Source organism: Westerdykella ornata (assembly GCF_010094085.1).
Source record: "Westerdykella ornata strain CBS 379.55 unplaced genomic scaffold EI97scaffold_33, whole genome shotgun sequence".
NCBI classification, from domain to species: domain Eukaryota; kingdom Fungi; phylum Ascomycota; class Dothideomycetes; order Pleosporales; family Sporormiaceae; genus Westerdykella; species Westerdykella ornata.
Genome location: NW_022986883.1, coordinates 139,826 through 163,277, shown reverse-complemented (window position 1 = coordinate 163,277; position 23,452 = coordinate 139,826). Strand labels below are relative to the sequence as shown.

The 23,452-nt window shown below is 53.6% G+C and overlaps 8 protein-coding genes across 8 annotated transcripts; 6 read left to right on the top strand and 2 right to left on the bottom strand.

Moving 5' to 3' along the window:
* Positions 1-1,192: 1,192 nt before the first annotated feature.
* Positions 1,193-3,085, top strand: EI97DRAFT_445456 (uncharacterized protein; the record flags this gene model as incomplete). The annotated part of the gene is made up of 1 exon (XM_033799971.1): positions 1,193-3,085. The coding sequence occupies one exon, from the start codon at positions 1,193-1,195 to the stop codon at positions 3,083-3,085; it is 1,893 nt and encodes a 630-aa protein (XP_033650383.1).
* A 771-nt stretch (positions 3,086-3,856) lies between these two features.
* EI97DRAFT_436614 (serine/threonine protein kinase-like protein) lies at positions 3,857-6,615 on the top strand. The gene is made up of 4 exons (XM_033799152.1): positions 3,857-4,623; positions 4,670-5,094; positions 5,143-6,019; positions 6,080-6,615. The coding sequence occupies exons 1-4, from the start codon at positions 4,074-4,076 to the stop codon at positions 6,178-6,180; spliced, it is 1,953 nt and encodes a 650-aa protein (XP_033650382.1). The 5' UTR covers positions 3,857-4,073; the 3' UTR covers positions 6,181-6,615.
* Positions 6,616-7,133: 518 nt separating this feature from the next.
* EI97DRAFT_503946 (kinase-like protein) lies at positions 7,134-8,663 on the top strand. The gene is made up of 3 exons (XM_033802801.1): positions 7,134-7,424; positions 7,478-7,973; positions 8,032-8,663. The coding sequence occupies exons 1-3, from the start codon at positions 7,321-7,323 to the stop codon at positions 8,410-8,412; spliced, it is 981 nt and encodes a 326-aa protein (XP_033650381.1). The 5' UTR covers positions 7,134-7,320; the 3' UTR covers positions 8,413-8,663.
* Positions 8,664-9,931: 1,268 nt separating this feature from the next.
* EI97DRAFT_197610 (uncharacterized protein) lies at positions 9,932-10,704 on the top strand. The gene has a single exon (XM_033793655.1). The coding sequence runs from the start codon at positions 10,133-10,135 to the stop codon at positions 10,550-10,552; it is 420 nt and encodes a 139-aa protein (XP_033650380.1). The 5' UTR covers positions 9,932-10,132; the 3' UTR covers positions 10,553-10,704.
* On the bottom strand, positions 10,705-13,075 carry EI97DRAFT_197625 (FAD/FMN-containing isoamyl alcohol oxidase-like protein MreA). The gene is made up of 2 exons (XM_033793656.1): positions 12,437-13,075; positions 10,705-12,381 (listed from the first exon to the last, which is right to left on the bottom strand). The coding sequence occupies exons 1-2, from the start codon at positions 12,895-12,897 to the stop codon at positions 10,857-10,859; spliced, it is 1,986 nt and encodes a 661-aa protein (XP_033650379.1). The 5' UTR covers positions 12,898-13,075; the 3' UTR covers positions 10,705-10,856.
* A 1,993-nt stretch (positions 13,076-15,068) lies between these two features.
* EI97DRAFT_343566 (uncharacterized protein) lies at positions 15,069-15,776 on the top strand (the record flags this gene model as incomplete). Its single annotated transcript, XM_033794754.1, has 2 exons — positions 15,069-15,134; positions 15,204-15,776. Coding segments are annotated over 2 exons (639 nt in total), but the record flags the coding sequence as incomplete, so codon positions are not given.
* Positions 15,777-16,657: 881 nt separating this feature from the next.
* Positions 16,658-19,004, top strand: EI97DRAFT_483213 (uncharacterized protein; the record flags this gene model as incomplete). Its single annotated transcript, XM_033802092.1, has 2 exons — positions 16,658-17,458; positions 17,524-19,004. The coding sequence occupies 2 exons, from the start codon at positions 16,658-16,660 to the stop codon at positions 18,520-18,522; spliced, it is 1,800 nt and encodes a 599-aa protein (XP_033650377.1). The 3' UTR covers positions 18,523-19,004.
* EI97DRAFT_197518 (uncharacterized protein) lies at positions 18,541-22,072 on the bottom strand. Its single transcript, XM_033793654.1, has 2 exons — positions 19,611-22,072; positions 18,541-19,561 (listed from the first exon to the last, which is right to left on the bottom strand). Exons 1-2 carry the CDS (start codon positions 21,826-21,828, stop codon positions 18,618-18,620), a joined length of 3,162 nt encoding a protein of 1,053 aa, XP_033650376.1. The 5' UTR covers positions 21,829-22,072; the 3' UTR covers positions 18,541-18,617.
* Positions 22,073-23,452: the final 1,380 nt, after the last annotated feature.

Here is a 23,452-nt window from a genome sequence, read left to right as displayed (position 1 = left end):
AAGTACATCTGTTCGAATACACCGTCTGTAACTGGTCGAACTCGGTATCGAATTCCTTGGAGAGGCATACACATGCACACTAGAGCGTTGACTGTGCACCTGGGCAGACAGGGGCTCTGCAGTATACCGTACTTACCTAGGCAGGTATAGCCACCTAGGATTAGTCAGCCCGCGCGTAACGAATGGCGACTTAAGGGTGGAATCACGGGTATCCGTTCCAGTCTACGAAATATCTTTCCCAGACTATCCACCTGCGCTTCGAATGCGTCTGATACACACATACATATATACGCCCATGTCTTCCTGTAGTCGGTGCATCCCACCGCCTCCATTCCCCAATCTCCTCCTGCCCCTCGCGTCCGCGCCCATAGCCGCCGCAATAACTGCAGAATCCGTCGAAGCCGGCAGGAGTCGCAGGGTGCTTCAACCATATGGTATGGCTCGACCATGTTTCTTCCGCTCCCAGCGCGTTCTAGGCTTCACGGCGGCTCCCTTGCCAGACAGATAGGCGACCGACTGCGACAATCAGCTGTGCTTTTGGCCGTGTTGGCCTTGCTTCGGCCATCGAGTAGTGGCCATGCGCCGTGTGCCATGGTGCCAATACTAGGTGCCCAGGTGTGCCATTGCATTGCCGTGTCACCCTGATTCACTCCCATTATTCACTCCCCCCGCTCCCTCTTTCACGCTCTTCTTCACCTCACATTCGCAGGCCAGGTCCCGTGTCGTGCCTTCTTCTGCTCCACCACTCCTCCCCCGCCCTCACCAGCAATCCCCTCCGCCGGTCACTGCGGTCGCTGCGGTCACTGGACGGTTCCCTGTGCCGCCCGCCGCTTACTCAACTGGAGTGAACAAAGTCCCTCCTTCCCCGCCATCCACCCTGAAACCCTCCCACATTCAACCTACAATGTCACAGCTGAAGCGAACCAAGTGAACACGCCAACTGAAGCCGCAACGCACCCAAGAGCAGCCGCCCCCTCCGCCTCCGGTTGCGCCCTCCCTCTCGCCGGTGAACTCTCTCCCTCTCTCTACTCTCCCTCTCTTTCACGATTTTGTATTTATTTGCTTCAACCATCTCTCCGACTTTATTCCACCTGTATCAAGCTACTTTCTGCATACCCATTCCTTCCTTTTACTCCTTCATTTCAGCTCTGGGCAACCCCCCTCCACCTCCACTGCATGTCAAACGCTATACATGGCCGATCAGGTTCGACACCGCCGGACCCAACCTTCTAGCCCGGGAACAGAGAGGGAGCCGCAGTCGGAGCAAACGCATGGCACCCCTTCACGTGCCGCCGGGGTCGCGCCGCCTGCGAATGCTCTTTGGTTGACGACGGCGGGGCAACCTGCTCTACCACAGACCTTCTTCACAATCCCTCCTCACTTGGACCATCGGAACCCAACCCCTCTCTACTATCTCCAACCCTCACAAAGTCCCACTACTTCCGGAACGGCACAGTCGTATACTGGCTCCACTGCGCCTCCCATCCTCCTCCCGCCTGGAGCTTTCCGTCCGTTCTTTGGCCCTCCGGCACATCTACAGTATCCACCAGAGCATCCGCAACTCTCATACCACTACCGCAGTATCGACCATCCGCCGCCTTTTGGCCCATCGCCTGCGCCGCCAGCAGGAGCCACTGTTGTGCCCTCTCCATATCAGCCGCCTCATCCCCAGCATCATCCACATCATATGCCGCCGCAAAACCTGGCCCCAGCGTGGTCTTCCGCTTACCGAACGAGTGAGAATGGACAGCTCGCTCCCACTGTAGCTCACCAGGTCACTGGAACGGGCCCTTCCCTTCCACCTCTAGCCTATGCATACAGTCTATCGTCTCCGCCACCTCAGCCGGCATTTCCACTAGCACATATTGGTGCGCAGACTCGGAGTTCACATTTGGAGGTAGCACGAGATCCTCGCCTACAGAATGCGACCGAAGCTGAGATCCGGTCGGACATACGACCTCACGCTGGCACATCCATGGAGGGGTGCAACAGAAGCGCAGCAACCAATTCCCGAAATGTGAGAGTGGCAGCTCGGCCTTCCCGACGGCAAGAATACTCTCACCCGGTCCCACCGCCGAGTGGCGTCCAGTGGCCGTCCTCTGCGAACCGATTCCACTCGGCTGAGACCGCCGCCTTCGCTTTGAATATGCCAACTCCTTCGACTCCGACCACATCAAACCGCCGAAGCTATGAACGATTTCAGGAAAATGGTTCAGGACAGCCCTCTCATGAATATCTGGTCGAAGTTGCCGCCATCGAGGAGCGTAGACGAAGGCTCGAAGCAGAGCGTATTCTGCATGCCGACCAAGTCGCAGCTGCGCAAATCGCTCAGCACATGCAAGCCCACGAGGTGCGGATACAACAATTACGGCAATTACAGCAGCAACACCAGCAGCGCAGGCGCCGCATACCACACCGTAACACACCGACCAATGAGCAGCTGCAAGCACTGGTTGCAACACTAAGAGCCAATTGCTTGCTACACCCTCACCTTCCCACCGAAGACAATACATGCGGCATTTGCACCAAAGAATACGCCGGCGAAAAGTGCGACGCGTCCGAGGATCGCGAAAATGCAATCCTAGTACCATGCCCTGCGAAGCATGTATTTGGAGAATGGTGCATCATGACATGGATCAGGACATGCCTCGACCAAAAGAATGTCATCGCGTGTCCAACATGCCGTAAGGCGCTTATCGCACCGCGCGAGAAGCCCGCACGCGCGCCAACTTCTCGACAGAGGCATCGTATGTTTGCGGCCACAATGAGGGAGAACATGCGTACCGTCGCCGCTGAACAACAACGCGAGCCTCTGACCAGAAACCAAGGGGGCCCCGGGGGACCTTATATGGGCGAGTTTGTTGTTAACCCCAGTGACCCCACCACATTCCCCCTGGCACTGCCAACGACTCCGGTGACACTTCCCCGGGAACACGTTCACGCCGCTCTGGCGGGGGAATCAGGCGAGGGGGAACCGGAGGCTGGCGAGGACGAAGAGGACGACGAGGAGGACGAAGAGGGGGACGAGGACAGTCTCGACGAACGGGCGTATTCGCAGAACGATGACACGGAATTGGAGGATTAGAGACCTTGATCCCACGGTAACCTCGCCTCCCTCAGACTCTCTGATGGAGAGGCGTAAAGCCCCGGAGACTCTGGAGGGGGTGGTGATGAGTTTTCGTCGATGATACCGGCTGGCCTAAGTGCCTTTTCCTTGGTCAGCTTGCTTGGACATAGTTTGGAACTGGCGCATGGAACACAAGAGAACCTGATATCGAACCGTCGCCACCTGGCCGTTGACCGTTGGAAAGGCGGTTTGCGAAGATTGTGGTGGTAGCTCTGGAGGGGGGCCCATGCATCTCAATCATTACATTATGGTCTATCCGGGGGAGATGGCTCAGTGTTCGTTTCAGGCGTCTAGAGAGGCGGCTTGGAACCATAACGAGGATTTATCCTATGTTGCTCACAGGGCTCGTTGATAGGCCCATGCGTGATTGTCAATACAATAATACCATCCCATGCACCCGGAACTGACAAGATCTTGGCCAACTCGAGTATACTACAGTACCATCGCTTCTTGTGAAGGTTTCTTCTGGGTGTGTTGAGCAGGTGCATTGTCCAGCAGTTACCAAGTGCTCGAACCTCTACCAGTATACTATTGTGAGATGTGTTGCGACGGCCAGATCTGATCGGAGTGGGACCCCTGTCAGATGAGGTCATGGTTTCGCGCTAATTATAGACCGGAACCTTGGCGTGCCCCTGTGCCTGGGAAGGAACCCGGATGGTCGCTCTGGCGTCGAGGGGCAGGCCTTGGCACGCCCCCCCATGTTTACAGCTGAAAGACATCAACAACATCCCTCGTTCGCAATTCTTCTCGAGTCTGTCTCCCACGCCCTCCGTTCAGTACACTCGCAAGATCCTGACACACCAGACGGATTGAGATCGACGTCCGTTCTGTTCGCCCTATCCGCATATCACGACCGAATCAAACATAGCCGGACCTGTACCAATCACCTGCAGGACTGACGTGGACCGTAACAACCACACTCTGAGCTCCCTCTTTCAAAGCCATCATGGATGCCCGCCCTGGGGCCTTCCAGCTACCCATCCCCCCTCCCCCGCTGCACACACGTACCGCCGACATGGCGCGTCCCGCAACACCTCGGCAAGATGCTTTCGTGAGCCCACAGCAGACCCCGCAAGGTAGTCCGAGCAAGCACCACCAGCCGCCTGGCGCATTTGACTTGCCACATGTCTTCGAGAATGCTATGCGGCTGCTGCCCACCATTGGTTCACCTACCAAGTCCAAGCCCGGCACTCCAACCTCACCGAACAAGACGAACATCTTTGGTGGTGATGGGGATCTCGCAGGGCATGAGGTAGCCGGTAGCCCCACACGGAAGTCCAACAAAGAGAACACGCCGCCGGGACTGCGCCCAGGCTTAGGAAAAGAAACATCATTTGTCACTCACGCTGCCCAGTCTCGCCAGGAGCCGTACCGCACGCGGGAACTCGAGTCACAGTCATCGCGTTACTACCACGGTCCTCACCGCCTTTCTGCTGAAGAGCTAGAGAAAGCACGGAAGCCATCAGTCAAGCGCCTTGCTAATGTTACCCAGCTATGTATGCATTCCGAAACGCACTTTAAAACAATCAGCTGACCTTGCAGACTTTCTGGATTATTATTATGATTTGCTCACCTACGTCCATACGCGTCAGAACCGGTTGAGCCAATTCAAAGCACAAAACCCGCCACCACCCGCGACTCCCGAAGCAGAGTATAATGAAGCGCTCAATCAATATCTAGGGCGCGAACGAGCCAACCTGAGGAAGCGGAGGACTAGATTGCGTCATGGCGATTTCCAGATACTCACACAAGTTGGCCAAGGAGGGTATGGCCAGGTCTTTTTAGCCCAGAAGAAGGATACCCGAGAAGTGTGCGCCTTGAAGGTCATGAGCAAGAAGTTGCTCTTCAAATTGGACGAGGTGCGCCATGTCCTGACCGAGCGGGACATCTTGACGACCGCGAAGAGCGAATGGTTAGTCCGCCTTCTCTATGCCTTCCAGGACGAGAAGAGCATCTTCCTCGCAATGGTAAGCTATCTGCCTCGATGCCGATTCACAGTTTGCTGACTTCGACAGGAATACGTGCCCGGTGGCGATTTCCGCACCTTGCTCAACAACACGGGTGTCTTGCATAACCGCCATGCGCGCTTCTACATTGCGGAGATGTTCTCATGTGTCGATGCTCTCCACCAACTTGGCTATATCCACAGAGATCTCAAACCGGAGAACTTCCTCATCGACAGCACCGGACATGTGAAGCTGACAGATTTTGGCCTGGCAGCGGGTATGCTCGCTCCGGCCAAGATCGAGTCGATGCGGATCAAGCTCCAATCCGTCGGCGATGTCGTCGCACTAGGAAGACCCGTCGAGGAGCGGACCGCTGCCGAACGCAGGGAGAACTACCGCTCCTTGCGAGAACGAGACGTCAACTACGCAAAGTCCATAGTCGGCAGCCCGGACTACATGGCTCCCGAAGTGCTCAAGGGCGAGGAGTACGATTTCACCGTCGACTACTGGAGTCTGGGATGCATGCTCTTTGAAGCTCTGGCAGGTTATCCACCCTTCGCCGGCGCTACCGTGGACGAGACCTGGCAGAATCTGAAGCAGTGGAAGAAGGTGCTACGCAAACCTGTATACGAGGACCCTTCCTATTTCCTTTCGAAGCGCACCTGGGATCTCATTACTCGACTCGTTGCATCGAAGTCTAGCCGCTTCCGCGGTATCCAGGAGATCCACTCACATCAGTATTTCGCTGAGGTTGATTGGGACCGTTTGAGAGAGCAGAAAGCACCCTTCGTTCCCGAGCTGGACTCTGAGACCGATGCCGGATATTTCGACGACTTTGGCAACGAGGCCGATATGGCAAAGTACAAAGAGGTGCATGAGAAACAAGCGGCGCTTGAGGCTATGGCTGAGAGGGATGAGAAGATGGGAAAGAGTTTGTTTGTCGGTTGTAAGTGCATCCAGGTCCTCTTACAGCATCCGATCGTGTTTGCTAATCTGAGAATCGCAGTCACGTTCCGGCACAAGAAGACGACGGATGAGGCAGGGAAGCCGGCGAGTCCAAGAAAGCCGCTTCCCGTCGTAGATGAGAACTTTGGGACGATCTTTTAGGTTTTGCTTCTTTTCTGGCCGTTCTTTGGCTTCGGACTTGTTTTACTGGTATCTTTATCTTAGGAGGGGCGCGATGCTGGGTGTTGCGGCCCCTTCTTCTTTCCTCTTAAGCGGATTTCAACGCGGTGGTGCTTGTTTGTCAGGGGGAATGGAGGGATTCGGGAAGGTGAGGCAATGGCGTGGAGGGTTCAAAGGGCGTTCTGGGCAGGTGGATTGCGGTCGCTATTCACCCTGCTTTTCATGAGAAGACGTCGTCTATGGGCAATACGCGTTTGATGGGGCGTGAAGAGGATTGCAGGCCGTGAGGTGGCATTGTGGCATTGTGGCATTGATGTGTCAATGAGGTACACGCATGTCATGGTTAGGAAGGGAATAGATAGCGAGGTATGCTGGGATTAATGAATGAGATGCGTGGTTATGCATTGCTTCCCGGGGGACCTGTGGCATCGGAGATGGACTAGTTGGTTGTGATAGACTGTGTTGCCTGCGCGTGATGAACTGTGTCGCTTGCGCTTGTACATTTATCGTTTAAAAGGGTCTAAGGAGTGCGTGTCTGAGTAAACATGGGAGGGTGAAGGGGGTGGATGGGTATAGAAGCGCATGTCGACTCTGAGAGAGGGCTCAAGCAGAAGGGACATGTAATATGGCGAATAGTGACTCGTGTAGGAGACACATGCACGAATTACAGCCACGCACTAGCAAATGGAAAGGGAGCAAAAGTAAAGAGAATGAAGACTCGGTGAGGAATGGAGGGAGGAGATAGTATGTAGAGAAACTTGATATGATATGCGGACATTCGCACCCTTTGGAGTCTTGCGAGGAAAACTTATCATCAATGGATTATTTGTACGCGGTGAAAGACCACGCAACCTCATACGGTTAGTGGAAGCTTGGGCCAACTCATGTGTAACCTTAGTCTACCTTCTTTTCAGCTACTAGACTAACATCCATGGATTAACCCTGACTCGCAGTTCCATTCCTGGTACAAAATGCCTATACTGCCACGAGGAGTAACCGAGTACTCGCATCCACAACAACGATCATCCATTACGCCAAATCACTTCTGTATTGACATTCATCGCCCGCAGGTGATACCTGCTGTTGAGCATCATAGCCATCAGCTCTTTCATTGCCCACAAAATGGCCGCTATCACGAGCGCCATAGGCCGGTCAGGCCGTCGCTATGTTGTCGAAAAGATCCTCCAAGAATCACGCGGACCATATGGACCTGTATACCTTGCGTCGTAAGAACTACATCCCGGGAATCTAATTCCACTGCTGACATCATGGCCCCCAGTGCCGACAACAAACGGTATGTCTTGAAAGACGTAGGGTCGCAGGCTTTCAAGCATCTCGACCACATGTATAATGATTTTCGCGCCTCAACATATGTCCGCGTTGCAGAGGATGCGATTCCCGATCATACCATGTTTGCGTTTCGGTACTTCAAAGATCATCTCCTCAGCTTCGCTGGGAAGGCTGTGCCTGAATCGCAGGTCAAGCGGATCTTGCGCGATTCGCTGCGTGGGCTGGCGGCCATGCACGAGAAGCGCTTCGTGCATGGAGACGTTAAGCCTAACAACATCGTCATCGACTATGACGGTGAAGGAGGAGAGGGAGGCAAATGCACTGTTACCCAAGTCCAGTTAGCCGACATTGAAGACGCTGCATATGTGCCTGAAGGTAAAGCGATTGAAGGATGGACAGCGGGAAATTGGATGTGGCGTAGTCCAGAGGCGCATGCGGCACGGAAGCTCTGCGAAGAGAGCGACATGTTTTCGTTCGGGCTCGTGGTAAGTCTACGATAGGGCCTAGCCGCTTTGCTTTTGGGGACGGGCTAATATGGCTCAGTGCATCTATGCCATGACAAGGCGCATCCTCATGGCAGTCGACGACAAGGAGCTCTTCGTAACGCACGAAGGTCAAAAGGTCGAGATTGAAAAGCTGGCGGTGGTGATCGAGCGGCAAATGTCGTACTTTGCTCCGGATTTGGACAGCATCGAAGGATTCATGGCTTATTTGGGAGGAGACCATCCTTGGGCGCCAATCTTCACAGTGACGGTCGAAGGATTCGGCAAAGACAACCCGAGGAAGCCGTTGACTCTCTGGACCGGGATCGAGGAGGACTTCAGAGATCTGCTCGCGAAACTAACCGATTTGAACCCCTTGAACCGGATTGGATCCAAGGAGGCGCTGGAGCATCCATGGTGGAAGGATGTTCCAGATGACTGAAGGATCTCGACTGAGCTCAACGATGGCATGTGAAGGCGTATGTGGCTGGACAGCTTGTAAGGCGCAATGGACGTGGCTGTAAATGTATGATACCCATTCCCTACTCAATATTCTCAGAAAAAAGGCGTACAAGAAGACTCTTCGGCAAAATGAGCGGTACCAACGCTGCATCACCGGTTTGGTGTGCGTCTGGCACGAAATGGCCAGTGGCATGTCACTTGCAGAAGCGTTCAATATATTTTCCACTCTCCATGTTTTGCAAAAGTCCATGAAAGGAGACTGCATACAAAGCTTGCATTACCTTCCAGCTGCATTGACCCCGTTCTTGGATATTCATTGGGGCTTAGCAGTCCACACTGCCGCCAACATGCCATACCAACTGTGCCTTCATACACCCAATCTGAACCTGCAGATGTGAGTCAAAACATACTGGCTCCAGGATTTTGTCTCATGATCTGTTTTTAAATTCCTTCTAGACGTCGCACTCGAGCATTGCCGTCGCACCGCCTCACTCTCGACTAATATAGCATACCGCGTGCCATGCAGGCACTCTTTGCCGTACGGGTGTCTGTGCATCCGAGGCCCAAGTTCCGGGACCGTGGGAAGCCTTAGTATGTTTTATTCCTTACTCCTACTGCATTAGAAAGTGTGCACTTTGCGTCGGAAGTCCAGAAATTCGACTGATGCTACCCTCTCACCGTAAGAGTTGACCTGGGATGAACTCCGCCAAGGGTGCCACCAGTTCTCATAATTGTGCCAAATCACACAGACACATTGAAAATAAATCTCCCAAAACATCACATGTTAACGATCTTCCACACGCACTGCTATTCCACAACTGCCACGTCATCACGTGACCCATCCTTCACCCATCCCAACTCGACATGTTTCCCTTCCTCACCATCAGAAACACCTCTGTTTCAAACATTTTGTTTCGCCTACACGCGCGACAACACCTTTATGCCTTGTTCCTCACCTGTCTGAGCGTCCGCCTCCCCGGCCACTGCCATCCACTCGTTTTCGTGGCGGAGCGCGGTTTCGCAGGAACAACGGGCGCTAACCTTGCTGCTTACTTAGATGGGCGACCTGGGGACAAAGATAGATCGTGAGCAGCTATTCTTATGAAATGGTGTCTGCAATGCCATTTGTGGGTTGTTGGTGGATTGATTCCAAGATTGTCTGTTCGATTTTGGTTTTTTTTTCCTTCGTCCTTTTTTCTCGTCGCTGGTGCAGGTCGGACGCCGAGCGTTGAAGAGCCGCACCGCATTTTCGGCACTTGTTTCGTTTTTTGTCTATTGCATCTTTTTCTGCTTTGTTGAGACGCTTTGATTTTTGATGAGCAGGGGAGACTGGACTTGACTTCTTCCGCACTTATCCCGCCTTTCTTTGCATTCTGAGCGCTACTATTCCTGTTTGATACCCAAGGGACGCGACCACCAACCGAACAGCCACAAATCGGTGTCAGGTTAACAAATCGCGACCGTCAAGTCTTTTAAGAAGACTATTTCCGCCCTCTAAACAATAGAGTCCGGCTTGCTTTACTAAGAACCCCGCAAACCCACCGCACTGTCGAGAATCCGACAACACTCGACGTGGCTCCAACCATTTAGCGATAATCTCCTCCCCCATCACACTTTCAACCCTCCCCAACTACACACCATTACCACGTCCCAAACCCCCACCGGGCCATCTCCAAAACACCTCAGCAAATCCATCCATCATGCCCGTCCCCTCAACCTGCACCTTCACAACCCCGATCCCAACCCCCCCAACCACCCTCCCCTCCTGCGCCCTCCCCCTGGGCCACTCCAACACCACCCTCCTCGATACCTGCTGCAACGGCCACATCAACCCGGTAACGACGTACGCCGCCCCGGGCGCACCAGATGCGTGCTACCAGTTCTGCACGACCGAGGATGTCCGGGGCGTTATGGCGTGTCTGGGCGCGCCGGAGAATTTGGGGGAGAGTGGGGAGGGAACGGCGACGGAGAGGTGGAGGTGTTTTAATGTTGTGGAGAGGGAGGTGAAGAAGGAGGGGGTGTATGGGAGTGGGGCTGGAAGGGTGAATGAGAGGGGATTGGGGGTAGGGGGTGTGGTGGTTGTGCTGTTGGGCGTGCTGGGCGTTGTGATGGGAGTGTGACAGCCTTTCTTTCTCTTTTTGGTGTCCGAGGGGATATTTTGTCGCTTTTCTTTTTTCTTTTGTTTTTCTATTGGGTGGTATGATGCATGATTGGGCGTATGGTCCTCGTTTTCTATCGCTTGGAGGCAGATCTTGAGCACCGGTGCTTCGACTTCCTTTTCTTCTCGTCTGCGAGGGCTACTGGATTGGCGACTGCACACACTTCTTGAGGTTGATATTATTCACGGGCTGGGATGCTTGCATATACTATTTCTCAGTGTCCCCATCATTATACATTCCCACTCTTCAGTCAAGTCGCCTTCTTCTATACCCTACACAGCTTCCCAAACTGGGTGGTAACACCCTGCTCTCCATCCTCAACCACCCAAGCATCACTCCCCACTCCCGTCGTAACATAAAACAACCCCGTAGGATCATACTTCTTCTTAATCTGCGCCAACCGCGGATACTGCTCCCCATAGAAATCCTCCTTCCAATTGGGCTCATCAACAGCCGCCTCGTTCAAGTAACTTCCACCCCCCTCCGACGCCGGCGTAATCTTCCGCCACGGGTCAAGAATCACCTTGTGCAGATTATCATTCGCAGCCCGAACCTCCGCCGCCGTAGCATTGGGCAGGAAAGTAGGCGAGGCAGTGATGAAGAAGGCCTGCGCGGCACGCCAGGCGGACGAAACGCTATTGTCGACATTCTGCTTGTTCCCAGGGCTCTGGTGATAGACGCCAAAGTGGCGTCCACTCTCAACATGGGTGCGGAGCGTCTGCCAGGTCGTTTCCAGCTTCTTCGGATCGGTCCAGTGAGATTTGGGAATGAGACGGTTGCCGGGTAGCGAAGTGGCGGTTCCGAGGGGGAAGGCGCTCTTGCCCCAGGCGTCCCAGTAGGCGGGGAAGAAGGACGGGTAATAATTGGTCTTCTGTGGGACTTGGAAGGGGATGCCCAATTCTTGGATCGTTTGCATCCACGAGGAAGTTAGGTTCTGGAAGGCCTCCTTGGTGTAGCCCGGGGCGAAGAAAGCTTTCATGTCGAGCGTAAGTTGGCCATCGCGGTTGAAAATGAAGAAGAAGGAGTAGGTTCCTGCGTCGGTGTACGTGGGGAAAAGCTCCCAGTACTTGCGCACACCCTTGAAGAAGTTCTCGCGCGAGACGATTTGCTTCCCATCGGTGCTGTTACCTAGAACAAACGTCGATAGTGTAGCATCAGTGTTCGGGTGAGCCTTTACAATGACAGAAGTCACAATGCCGTAAGTCCCAGGCCCACCGCCGCGGAGCGCCCAAAAGAGGTCAGGGTACGAGGTTTCCGACGCCGTGACAAATTGGCCTGAGGCGAGAACCACCTGAAAGGCGAGGACGGAGTCGGCGGCCATGCCGTAGAGACCTGATAAGGGGTTATGTCCTCCGCCTTGAAGGTATCCGCCCGCAAACCCGACGCTCTCGCAGATGCCGCCCTGAACCGTGGTGTTTTGGGCTTCAGCTGCAACGTAGATCTCCTGGACGGTCACTCCAGCCCCGACTTTGAAGGCTTTGCCGGTGTAGCTCTTGGATTTGTAATTGGGAAGGTATTCAATCTTTTTGAGGTTATGCGTCCAGATTGAGAGGGAACCGGCACCGGTGGATTTTCCAAGGTAGTCGTGGCCCGTGTTTTTCACAACGAGACGAATGTTGGTTGCTCGTGCAAAGTTTACCGCTAGCTGAATCTGAGCTACGTTGGTGACGTTGACAGCGTATGCTGGGTACCCGCCAATGGAACACTTGTCCGCTGGCGTTGTGTCGTTGCGAGCCATGCAGGTTCGGCCTTGGAATAGGGGCCACATTATCGAGGTTGGATGATCCTCACTGTCTGCGTTAGTATAGGGATATTGGATGTAGAAGAAGAGTTTATGCAACCTACTGTGTCGCTGCCTTGGTAAACCTGCTCACAATGTCGTTGCACTTCGCAGGGTCCTTGCGTCCCCATTGCGAGTCGTAGCAAGGTGCAGAAATGGGCACTGTGGGAATCAAACTGCCTCCCAAAAGCAGATTGAAGACATCCCAAATCCAGTCTGCTGGCCAGCGTGCGTCTCCTGGATACGTCTTGCACCGAGCGGAACCCCGCTTCTGTACCGTTCCTTCTGTGCCGAAGGCAAAAAGATCTGCAATTTCCGCAGTCGTCTTATCCTTCTCCAGGCGCTCCACCACGGCTTCGGTCAATTGAATTCGTTCGCCCTCCAGCAACGGAGCTCCAGCTGCCGAGTCTTCAGGAACAATCGTCGCGGCTGGTTCTAACGATGAGACGCTGGATGATTGCCCATATGCAATGGAGACAAGCGAAGTTAAGGCCGTGGCGAGAAGGCAAGACTTAGAGAGCACCATCTTGTCGCACAGTTGGAGCCGCCGTGCCCTTGAGGAGCAGAGCTGTTGGGACGGCGTCCATATTTATCTGTAGGCTATTCCCTGCGCTAGTCTGCGCATTGCCAGTGGAAATGGCTGTTCAATTACTCGCGCAAGGCTGCACATGCGGTCTAGAGAGCAGTGCTTCTCCCTCGAAACACACACGGCAGTTGGAGAGGGTTGTTGAGGGGAACTATACTGGATATGGAACTGGGCCGTCCCAAGTCGACGTATCGCCGCGCGGTAATAAAGGACCCTGATTCACTTCGCCTCTCTCAGGATATGACCGCGTTAAGGGCGGGTGTGTGCGAATATGGCGCTTCATTTGCAGAAGCAACATGGGCCAAGGGGAAACTATCAGACCATCAGCAGGCGGCAGCGTGAAAAGCGGAAGGATCGGTCTTCCAGGAGTTGTTGGTGAAAAGAACAGTGTCGGAATGTTCGTACCGAGACTCTGGAGTCTGAAGACGCGGAACCGAGTGAGGAGACCTCTGCTGACGGTACTTCATAACAGGAATGGTGAGCGAACACAGAACATTCCCATGGAGACGGATCGGATTGTTGATGATATATTTGGAGACGCTGTCTCCCCAGATATCAGCATTTCGCAATAGAAATGCAGACTGTGTCCCGTCGTCTTCTCTGATCTTCCCAAGGAACCTTTTACTCTGCGCTTTAGACACTTAGTTTGTTCTATAGTTACGAATATAGATGGTTTCGCGTGTCTTATTCCTGTCCCAAAAGGGGGCTGACCCGTACCATATGGAATTTCTCAACATGCCTTCAGAGCACTCAGTCACCAATAATGTTGTTTGGAGGCAAAACGAAAGACTCACACAACGTTCGATTTCCCAAATACTGATTGATGAACGTGCCTCCAGCCAACACCCAAAGTCCTCGCCTGAGGCGATTCCTAGCAATTTCTAATGTTGGATGTAACCTTGGAAATGAGTCGTGAGAAACTAGCAGGGGACGGGCGGTACGGCCCATAAGACTGGAGGGACTGGGGGCCGCCAAGTCCGTAGGATTTGCGGGCGGCAGGGGAGCTCGCGAGAAGTTGTTGCTTTTTATGCCCTCATTGTTGATGGTCTTGAGCACGGAGTACTTGCTAATGTTATGGAGTTCTCGAGGATGATTGCCGGATGCGGTAGCGACGAGGGGAATGGTCCATTCATTGATTCAAGCTTGTGTCTCTAAGGACCTAGAAAAACCCAGTCCCACCATCTAACTGCGGCTACTCGTATTTTTCTCGGTACTGTGGTACATAAGCCAACGCCCAAGGAACCGCTTCGCATGAATGAAATAGACAGGAGCTCAGAACTCCCAAGCAAAGCCCAGCCTCGCGTCAGGAATAAAGTTTCGCCCAACCCCGTTCACTGTAACATGACACTGGCTAGGGAAATTGCTCCAAGAACCGACATCCGCATCAACCCGTCGCAACGCATGGAAGCTCCGGTCCAATCATGCTCCTGCATGATTTGCTAATAGCATCCCTCTGGGGAAAACTGACGGTCCCACATTCCGTATACTTTTGCAATTGCGTGGTTCCCCAGCCGAAATAGCCACTAAGGGCCGTCGGATGGGCCGTGAAGGAATGACGGGGAAGGTCGATTGCTTCCCCGACCTTCTGCTTGTCGCTGACGGCTTGCCATCCATGCGTTTCCTAAACACATTGTTCACTTGCGTCCATGTGGAGGATCACATCACAGCTGTGACGGACATGGGATGTTGGCGCAGATTTTGCATCGTTGATGAAGAAGAGGGCTGCGTGCCCGACTGATGTGCTTTTGTACGGAGTACTTCCTTTCCAACCTCCTCTATGTGAGGTTTGACGAGTAACGGCACTGATGAATGATGGCGTCGTCGGGTTTGCAGCCTGTTAATCTGTTTATGACATTGTTCCCTTTTATCTTGTCGACTTTGATCGTCGGTTTTCGAATCTGGAGACGGATAGTTGAACGCAAGTATGCGATAGGTACGCCAGTTTCACGCCGCACGCGCTTGGGGTCCCAGCTAACGCCAGAATAGAAGATACGCTTATCGTGATTGCTCAAATACTGCTTCTCGGGTTGACGATAGCGACATGGATCTGTCAGTGTTGCTTGACCATTCCCAAGCCATACCCCCCTAACCAAGTCGCAGTCATCAAGAAGTCCTATACCGGATATCATCCTGAAGATATTCCCAAAGGCGCCATCAACCCTTTGGAAACTTCAAAAGTGCGTTGCCCACCAATCGTCCATCCACCCAGCAAATGCCAGCATCAAAACGCTAACCAAAGACACCAGTGGCGCTACGTCAACGCCGTCATGTACAACCCCATTCTCGCCCTCATAAAAATGTCCTTCCTCCTCACCCTCATCAAGCTCGGACACCCCGGCCGCGCCATCCGCATTTCACTCTGGTTCCTCTTCGCGGTCAACGTCGCATTCCTCTTCGCAGGCACCCTCATCGCAATGCTGTCCTGCATCCCCATTCCCAGATTCTGGGACAAAAGAATTCCAGGCTACTGCGTCAACACGAAGAAATACATCTACTCGACCATCGCCGTCACCATCACCACCGACGTCCTCGTCACCCTGATGCCAGCGTGGATCCTGTCCGGCCTGCACATGTCGCGCAAGCAAAAGGTCATGATCATAGCCTTCATGTCCCTGGGCCTCATCGTCGCGGCCATAGCGTCCTACCGCCTCGCATACTTTGTCCGGATCTTCAGACTCAATGATCCCCTGCACCAGGAGTCGCCGTACAATGTGCGCACGCCGCTGTCCAACATCGAGGGAAACCTAGCGGCCATAGCGGCGTGCGGTCCGACGCTGAAGTGGATCTTGTCGCGTTTCTTCCCGTTCTTTGGCTCGAGCCAGCACGTCTACAGGAGTTCGCAGGGCTACACGCGGAATGGGTCGAGCAAGACGAGCGCGTTGCCGTATTCGAAGCGAGATCGAAATCGAGATCGACACGGGAGGTCCAAGTTGGAGGACGACGTGGACGCCACTGTTCACGATCTTGACGATGGAGGCGAGAGGAATCGTGAGGGTGCATTGGAGTTGAGGGATCCGGTCGGTTGGAAGGGGACTCGCTATAGTGTAGACGCGGACGCGCAGAGCGATGAGCAGCGGATCGTCAGGAGCGGGGAGAGTGACGGCATTGTTCGGACGGTGGAGTGGCAGGTCAAGGCGAAGGAGGTGTCGCCTGCGAAGCCGCGATTTATTTACTGACGGTCTTCTGCCGTCTCTGGAGTGGCACTTGCTTGAGGGTCTGAGCTACTAGATGGTTTAGAGGGACTTAGAGATCATTGGAAGCAGTCTCGACGCATAAGTTTACTTCCAGTACAGTCTCAGGGCTGGATAGCGGCATGCTTGATGATACTTGGTTCGGTCAAGTCAGTGGCTGCTGTTCACCCTCTGGAGTCAATTTTGAATCTGAGCCTTCTGCTGGCCGGATACAGTATTATTCTTTAAGTATAAAGTTAGTGAGCCCAGACCCAGCACAGTTCAGCAGCTCGCACGACTTGTGCAGTGCGATGTTGACGCGTCTGCGCAAATCCCACACTGCAATCGAGGCTTTTCATTGACCATACCTGGATACTCATTCTGCTCGAATAAGGCGTTCTCAACAGCCCAAGATAGCTCCCCGCCACTTCCGTACTTGCATCCCGCGCGCTTAATGACGCCTTCAATTCAGTCCCTTACAACCCATTAAAACACAGTAAACAACGAACTGCGCCCCCTCCTACTCGAACATGGATGACGCAATCCGAATAAGTGACGAGCAGTTCCGCTCCATCTACGAGAGAAGCTTTAAAAGATGGGCCCGGCTGTATTCACATGTCACCAAAGACTCCCCGCCTCCCGCCTATTGCCTCTTCACCAAGGACGCGTTTTCTCAACACCCCTTCTTCCCACGCAACCTAAGCCTGAAGCATGACAACGGCCAGGTTTTCGCCAGCGGCTTATCCGTTTGGGGATCCACGGGAGCAACTTGCAATCACAGGTTGCCGACATTTCGGCAACCGGTACGGATCGGTGTCACTCGAAAGGACCCGGTTTCACTCTCGATATCAGAGACGGCTCAGCGCGAATCCAGCTACCCACCATGGTTCGCTCGCGACGAGAATTACCTCGCTGTTCTCATATTGGCGTGGGCATATATTCTATCAGCTCGCTGGACAGAGATCATTCCTGAGCCCTGCTCTCTAAGGTACACCGACTGCCAAGCGACATACCAGGACGCTACAACTAGTCATCTTCAGAATGCGATCAACATAGACATCGGTAACGTGGATCCAGAAGAGACTCGATGGTGGGCAGCCGTTTTAGCACCGGGCCAGGGTTGGCAAGCAACCATGGCCTTGGAGCAGGACTCATTCTCGTCACCATGGTCAATCCGTCTCCAGTCCGGGCCGCAGTTTTGTTTATCGCGAGTGATGAATGCGTCACCTTCGCCGCATATGACCCCGTCATTCTCGGAAGCCTGCAGCTATCTGAACAGATTTTGCGAATATCATAATATCATCGACCAGAGCCATGCTGCACTGGCCGCCGTCCTTCTGCTTCCATCCATGGGCGGCCACCAGACACTGCAACTGCCAGCTCCCCGGGTCAACAGCCGGAAGCAATCACCGACCTTCCATTTACTTGCTATGATGGCCAATTGCATCATGACTGGATACACCAAGGCCATCACCTCGACAAACTTCTCACCTTGAGCTGCAACACCACAGGCATACGTCCTATGTTGCTCGGCATCTTCTACAAGCCCAGTGTAGAATGCAACGCCGTTACACCATGGCTCCAAGGAGCTTTAGCTGCTATTAACCATTTGGCCGGCAACGATCTATACGTTCTTGGGCGCATGTGTATGGAACGCGCACCCGAAGTTGCGTACCTCTGGCTTGGCTGCACGATCCTTGGCCTGCAGAAGAAACTCTTACAAGATGTTCGGTTTGGATTAATACCGACGGACCTTCATGCAGCTGTTTGGTCGGGAACGGTCCAGTCGTTCATACAGCAACCTGTATCACACCCTCTCGTGGTACATGGACATGTAGCGCGCGCGGATGAGTGTCGGCTTCTCTTTCTCTCTCAGAAAAACCAGCACGCTCGCGTTCCGGTCTGTCAGTGGAAACCATTCGGCGCGACCCCCCTTGAAGATGTCGACGTCGAAGTACGGGTCCATGCCGAGTGTGAAGCCCATGGGCTTCAATATCAGGGTTTCTTCTGGGACTGCACCAACGATGAGTTGGAATTCCAGTCGTTGGATGAGGAGGAGGCAGTTGCCCACATCCCTCGAAGTCGCTCGCCCGCACAAGAGATCGGCGGTGCGGGACAAGTTCCCGTCTTTTACGAAGCGTTGGATCGCAGGAAAGAGGTCATCTCCGAAAACGCAACGCGGAGTATCCTTGGCTGGCTGCGCTTTGACGGGCATGCGTGGCACGAAAGGGAGATATGGAAGCACGAGTGGTTCGATATGTACGACTCGGATGAAGAAGACGTGGGCTGGAATGAAGTCTGTTCTAACGATGGTCCTAAGCCTCCATCGCGTGTAAAATCATGGATATCCGGTTTAAACTCGTCAATAAGTGCGGACTCGGACACAACTTTATGAAGCCTGGTCGACCCAAAATCCTGTATACCCGGTCTGTTAAGAACCGGGAACTACCAGCTCGTTGCACCAAATGAGCCCGAGCTACTAGCCCCTACTCAGAAGCCAAAAAGGTTGACGTCCTCCTCGTAACCCCAGTCTTTCAATGCAGGCAACGAGGCTTTCTTAATCATTGCAGGCGGCCCACAAACGAACACTCCTGCGCTTTCTCCCGGCTCGAAGAGGTTCTCACGAATAATTTGCGCGTTGATATGGCCCCTCAATCCCTTCCAATCCTCTGCAGCGTGGCTGAGGACATGGCACACCTTCAGCTGCCCGTTGCTCTTCTTCTCGAATTGGTCTAGCTCGTCTTTCAACAAGATATCCGCCTCTGTCTTATTCGCATCTACGACGTTGATCCGTGTTGTGTCCTTCTCGGAAAGTAGAATACGGGCAATGAGGGAATAACCAGGTGTGATGCCGGTTCCTCCCAGGACGAGGGATACCTTGTCAAAGTGGTAGGGCTTGTCGGAGATGCTAAAGCTGCCATTGCCGTTATATACGATTCCACCACTTGGGCCTCGGATTTCGACTTCTTCACCGATTGGCATACAGTCGAGGATATTCGACATTGCACCACCGGGTTCCAAGTCGCTGGGGAAGTAAGTCTTTATTGTGAGGTCGAAGGTGCCTGTTCCATCACAGACCTCGCTGTCGCGCCCATGTTGGCCATGGTGCTTCCCATTCGTCATAGCGGGGAGAACGGGCCTGGTGGGCGTGTACTGTCGGATCAGCATGCGATCGCGGAGATGAAAACCGAGTTGAATATGTTGGCATGTTCCAAGACCGAGCTCCGGCGTGTTAGCCGGGAGCTCGAAAGTGTAAGTACGTGTGTCGTCGGAAATGGCCTTACGTTCGACGAGTCTGATGGGAACCCAGCGATGTTGTTGAAGGGCGATATTGTCCGAGCCTTCTGTCGATTTCGCTCTATCTTTCGCGGCGGCTTCGGCGGTCTTTTTGATGAATTTCTTCGCTTTGTCGGTGACTTCACCCAGAACACATTCTGTGGAATACGTCAGCGGGATACCACATGCAGAGTTCGGGTGACAGACCATTGAGTTTCTGGTACGCGTAGTCGTCATGGATACTTGAATACTCATCGGTGGTTTCTTGGTGCACCTTTCCAGCATGGTCCATGATGGCCGATTTTCCGCCAGGGTGCCACGACAGCACGCTCGTCGCATCATACACCTTTCCATCCACGACGATCCAGCAGTCATCCTCTTTATCATGCTTCTCAATCTCTTCGCGTGTGAATTGCTTGCTTGGTGCGCCGGTGTCCTGCTTTGCACTCGCGATTCGTCTCTCTACGCTAGGCTTCATCCATCCGCCCTCGCCCGTTCCTGGTTCAACAGGATGCCTGAAGAGCATGGATGGGACATCTGAATCCGGTGAGTGTACGATATCGCTTTTCACGGTGTACCGGCAATTGTTCATCATCCCCATTATGTTCCAAACCGGTTTCTGAGGCTGCGTGTTCTTGAAGACGTTGAAGCAGCGTACCGTGATGCTCCTGGACTGCAGCAGATGCGTGATACTGACGTCGACATGCCAATGGAGCCAGGTCCAGAACTTGCTCCCATGCCGTATCGGCGCCTTTGGAAATTTCCGGATGCAATACAGCCATGTCTCACCCTCATCAAGCGACACTTCCACGAGCTGCACTTGGTGCCCACCTCCGTCGTAGGCGTATCCTTCGATTCGATACGTGTGGCCTTTGCGCGCTCGGGTCAAAGGGATTCCTTCGCCATGTGCGGGCTTTGTGATGACGGAATTCAGGTTTTGTTCGTTGCACTTAGTATCCGGGTGTGTGAAGAGAGCGTGAGCGAACTCTCCGTCCTTCTCGGTCACGAAGCTGGGGAGAACACGATTGTCCCAGATATGGTAGTGCGAGTCATTTTCCTTCTCGCTGATCCAGATTCGTTTGAGCCATTTCACACAACGCCCTCCGACATATCCGGGGATCATCAAGCGCACAGGATACCCGTGATCTGGAGGCAGCGGCACATTGTTCATTTCGTAGGCAAGCATGACGTCGTTTGTTGGATCCATGGCATAGTCGAACGGAATACTGGTGGCGTATTTGCCTTCGCTGAGCTCGTCGGCACCTTCGAAGTGAACCCAGTAGCGTTTGGCTTCTGGCATTGGGTGTTCCACGCCAGCCGCCATCAACACATCGCGAACGAGTGGGCCTTTCCAGTACGCGCAACTGACAGCTCCAGCACCCCAGTTGAAACCTTTGGTACGCTTGATCATGTTCAGCTCCTTGCGGCGGTTGCCGTCGCATGCCAAAGCTATCGGAATATTGATGGGACCGAACTTGTTCTTGAGATCGTCCATTGACAGTACGAGCTTTCCAGCCTCAACATCTAGCCGGTGGAATTCCCACAGCAGCCTCGGAACGGCGCCGTGATTTCGCACATAGTGCAGCTCATTGGGAGTGATAAGCCCTGCGTCGTAGAGATGCGAAAGGTGCGCTTCAGCATTGAGAGGGTGCTTTCCAGTCAACCGTATCAGGTCCGGGCATCGCGGCAACCAGTTATCTGGGGTGAACTGATCAGCTTCGTCGATGGACAAGGCGGTGCGATTCCTTGTTTGTGGACTCTTGCCCTTTCCGTCATTCTGCTCGAGTTGCTCGATGTAGCTCTTCTCATGCCGGATGGACTGCAGTAAGGCGATCTCCTGGGGAGTATACCGCTCCCGCAACTTGTCGTATTCCGACATGTTTCGCTCGGACTCATCGGTGGGGCGGCCCGACTCCTGTCCGCCAACTGAATAAGCATCGTGATGCTTGCTTCCTTCGCCGTTACCCCGTCTCCAGAGCTCCTCATCCTGAGCAGCCCCCTTCTCTCTTTCCGCTCGTTTCTTCTCTTCTTCTTCCTTTTTCTCTTTCTCCACATTCATGGGCCAACGTTGCTTATTCCTCACCCAATCTTCTGTATAATCCACCACGTACCTCCATCCCAACGGCCGATTCCCCGGATGTATCAAATGGAGATCTGGTTCTTCTTCTATAATGTTGCGCCAGTTCACAAGCCTGCCGCTAGCTGCCTCCTCTTTTAAGCGCTCGTACTTTTCTCGGGCTTCCTTGGTGAAGTCGTCTTCCTCGCGCGCCTCGATGGGGTGCGTAAGGCCAGGCCTACGATTGTCCCGGTTCAGATACCCAACACGTTGTTCGTGCGCCACCTCCCAATCCGGCTCTTGCTCGATCTCTTCGCGAGTCGACCCGGGATGGTCCACGATCCGAACGCGCCATGGGACTTGCGGCATGGTGCGTCCAAGTGAAGTCTCGCTACCCTTGCCGTGTAACGTCGTAATCTTCTCCCGAACCGCGCTCTTGGAAAGGGGGTAACCGAGACTTTATGGACCGCTATAACGGCGATACTTCCATGAAATAGTAACTCTAACTTTCCCGTCAGAATGATGTTGTTGCGCTGCAGCAGCTACCCTGGAGTAATAAAGCAAATGCGGGGTCAATGACGACTACCCTAAGGTCTGCGTTCCTGGCTTCCCATTGTATCTCCGCGGCAACATGCTTCCGTTGTAGGCCTATGAAAGGGAGAGCTTCCAATGGCGATCTCAAGGTTCACAATGTTACTCGGTCAATAGCGGGGCTTCTTGCGGAGCTTACTTCAATGTTAGCCAGTCGTCAACACTGCTAGTATTAATAACCAAGATCTTGTATATAGGCACAGACCATATATATTATATAGTGACCTTCATTCGGACCTAACAACAGTTGGAACAATTCTCCTGCAATGCATCACGGAGTTGCGCAAAAACGCAACCATGCCACGTTCTTAAATGCGAGGAAAGATTCTGGGCATGGTCAAATCATAAGTTGGGGAGCCGGCCTTGTCGGTTGTCTCGGCAAAAAGGACCAAGACTTTTCAGCAACAGTGAGGGAGAGACGTTCTTATTGTGGTAGCAACTGGGGAAATGCGGAAGGTTGTTGATGTGGGAAACAGGTTGGGCAACTTGGGAAGGCTGGGGGTACAAGGTCAGTGATTGGATGGAGCGATGATGATAGCGTACATACTTGTAGTATAGGGTAGTCCCAGTTATTTGCTTTGCTCTCCAGCTGTGCATAGGTAGAGAGTCAGAGGAAAGCAGAAAACCAGATCAGACTGACCCAATCGCCTTTTATTATTATCTTCCCTGCTCCCAGGCCCAATCTTCTGGATGAATGCATTAGCAGTACCTAGGACGGTCGACCAGTCCCAGCTCAGGACCTACGGAACGCACCTCGCACCTTGCCCACGGCCTCGGAACTCAGTGCTCCCATGGTCCCAGGTTGCCGCAGCCCCGAGAAGCTTCAGGCCCAACGAGCTGTTTCCGGGGTAAAACATCTGGGGTTCACGTGGGCGGCGGTTCAGACCTGGGCATTTCGGCAGCGCTTGGCTCGTCCGGGCCTAGGAATAGTACTGTAATTAAATGGATCCTATGGATCCAATCGGCAGACTGCAACCGTGGAAACTGTATATTACTAATACACTGCCCCTCACTACCTAGGTAGCGATGCCCCTCACCCCTCATGGGGGTGCCGTGCCCCTCCTCTCCAGATTAAACTCGTTAGATGGGGTACAGTAGGAAGTACGGGGGAACGGGAGACGGCTAGTCGGTGTGTGTATTGTATAGAAGCTGGAGATGGGGATGGGGAATGGTCCGGGATACCGTTGTAGAAGATAATTGCTGGGAATCTATTAGCTAGTGACGTTGTGAGCTTCGCAGCTTGCTCACCCAGCTCCAGCACCGAACAAGGCCTTCTCCCTCCGTCTTTTCCACCGCTAAGGCATCCAGTAAATGATGACCGACGAGACGATTCAATCCTCCTCATTGTTATTTGACGATGGGAGGGCTCCTAACCGGCGGGCGCGGCGGCAGTGACTGGCTG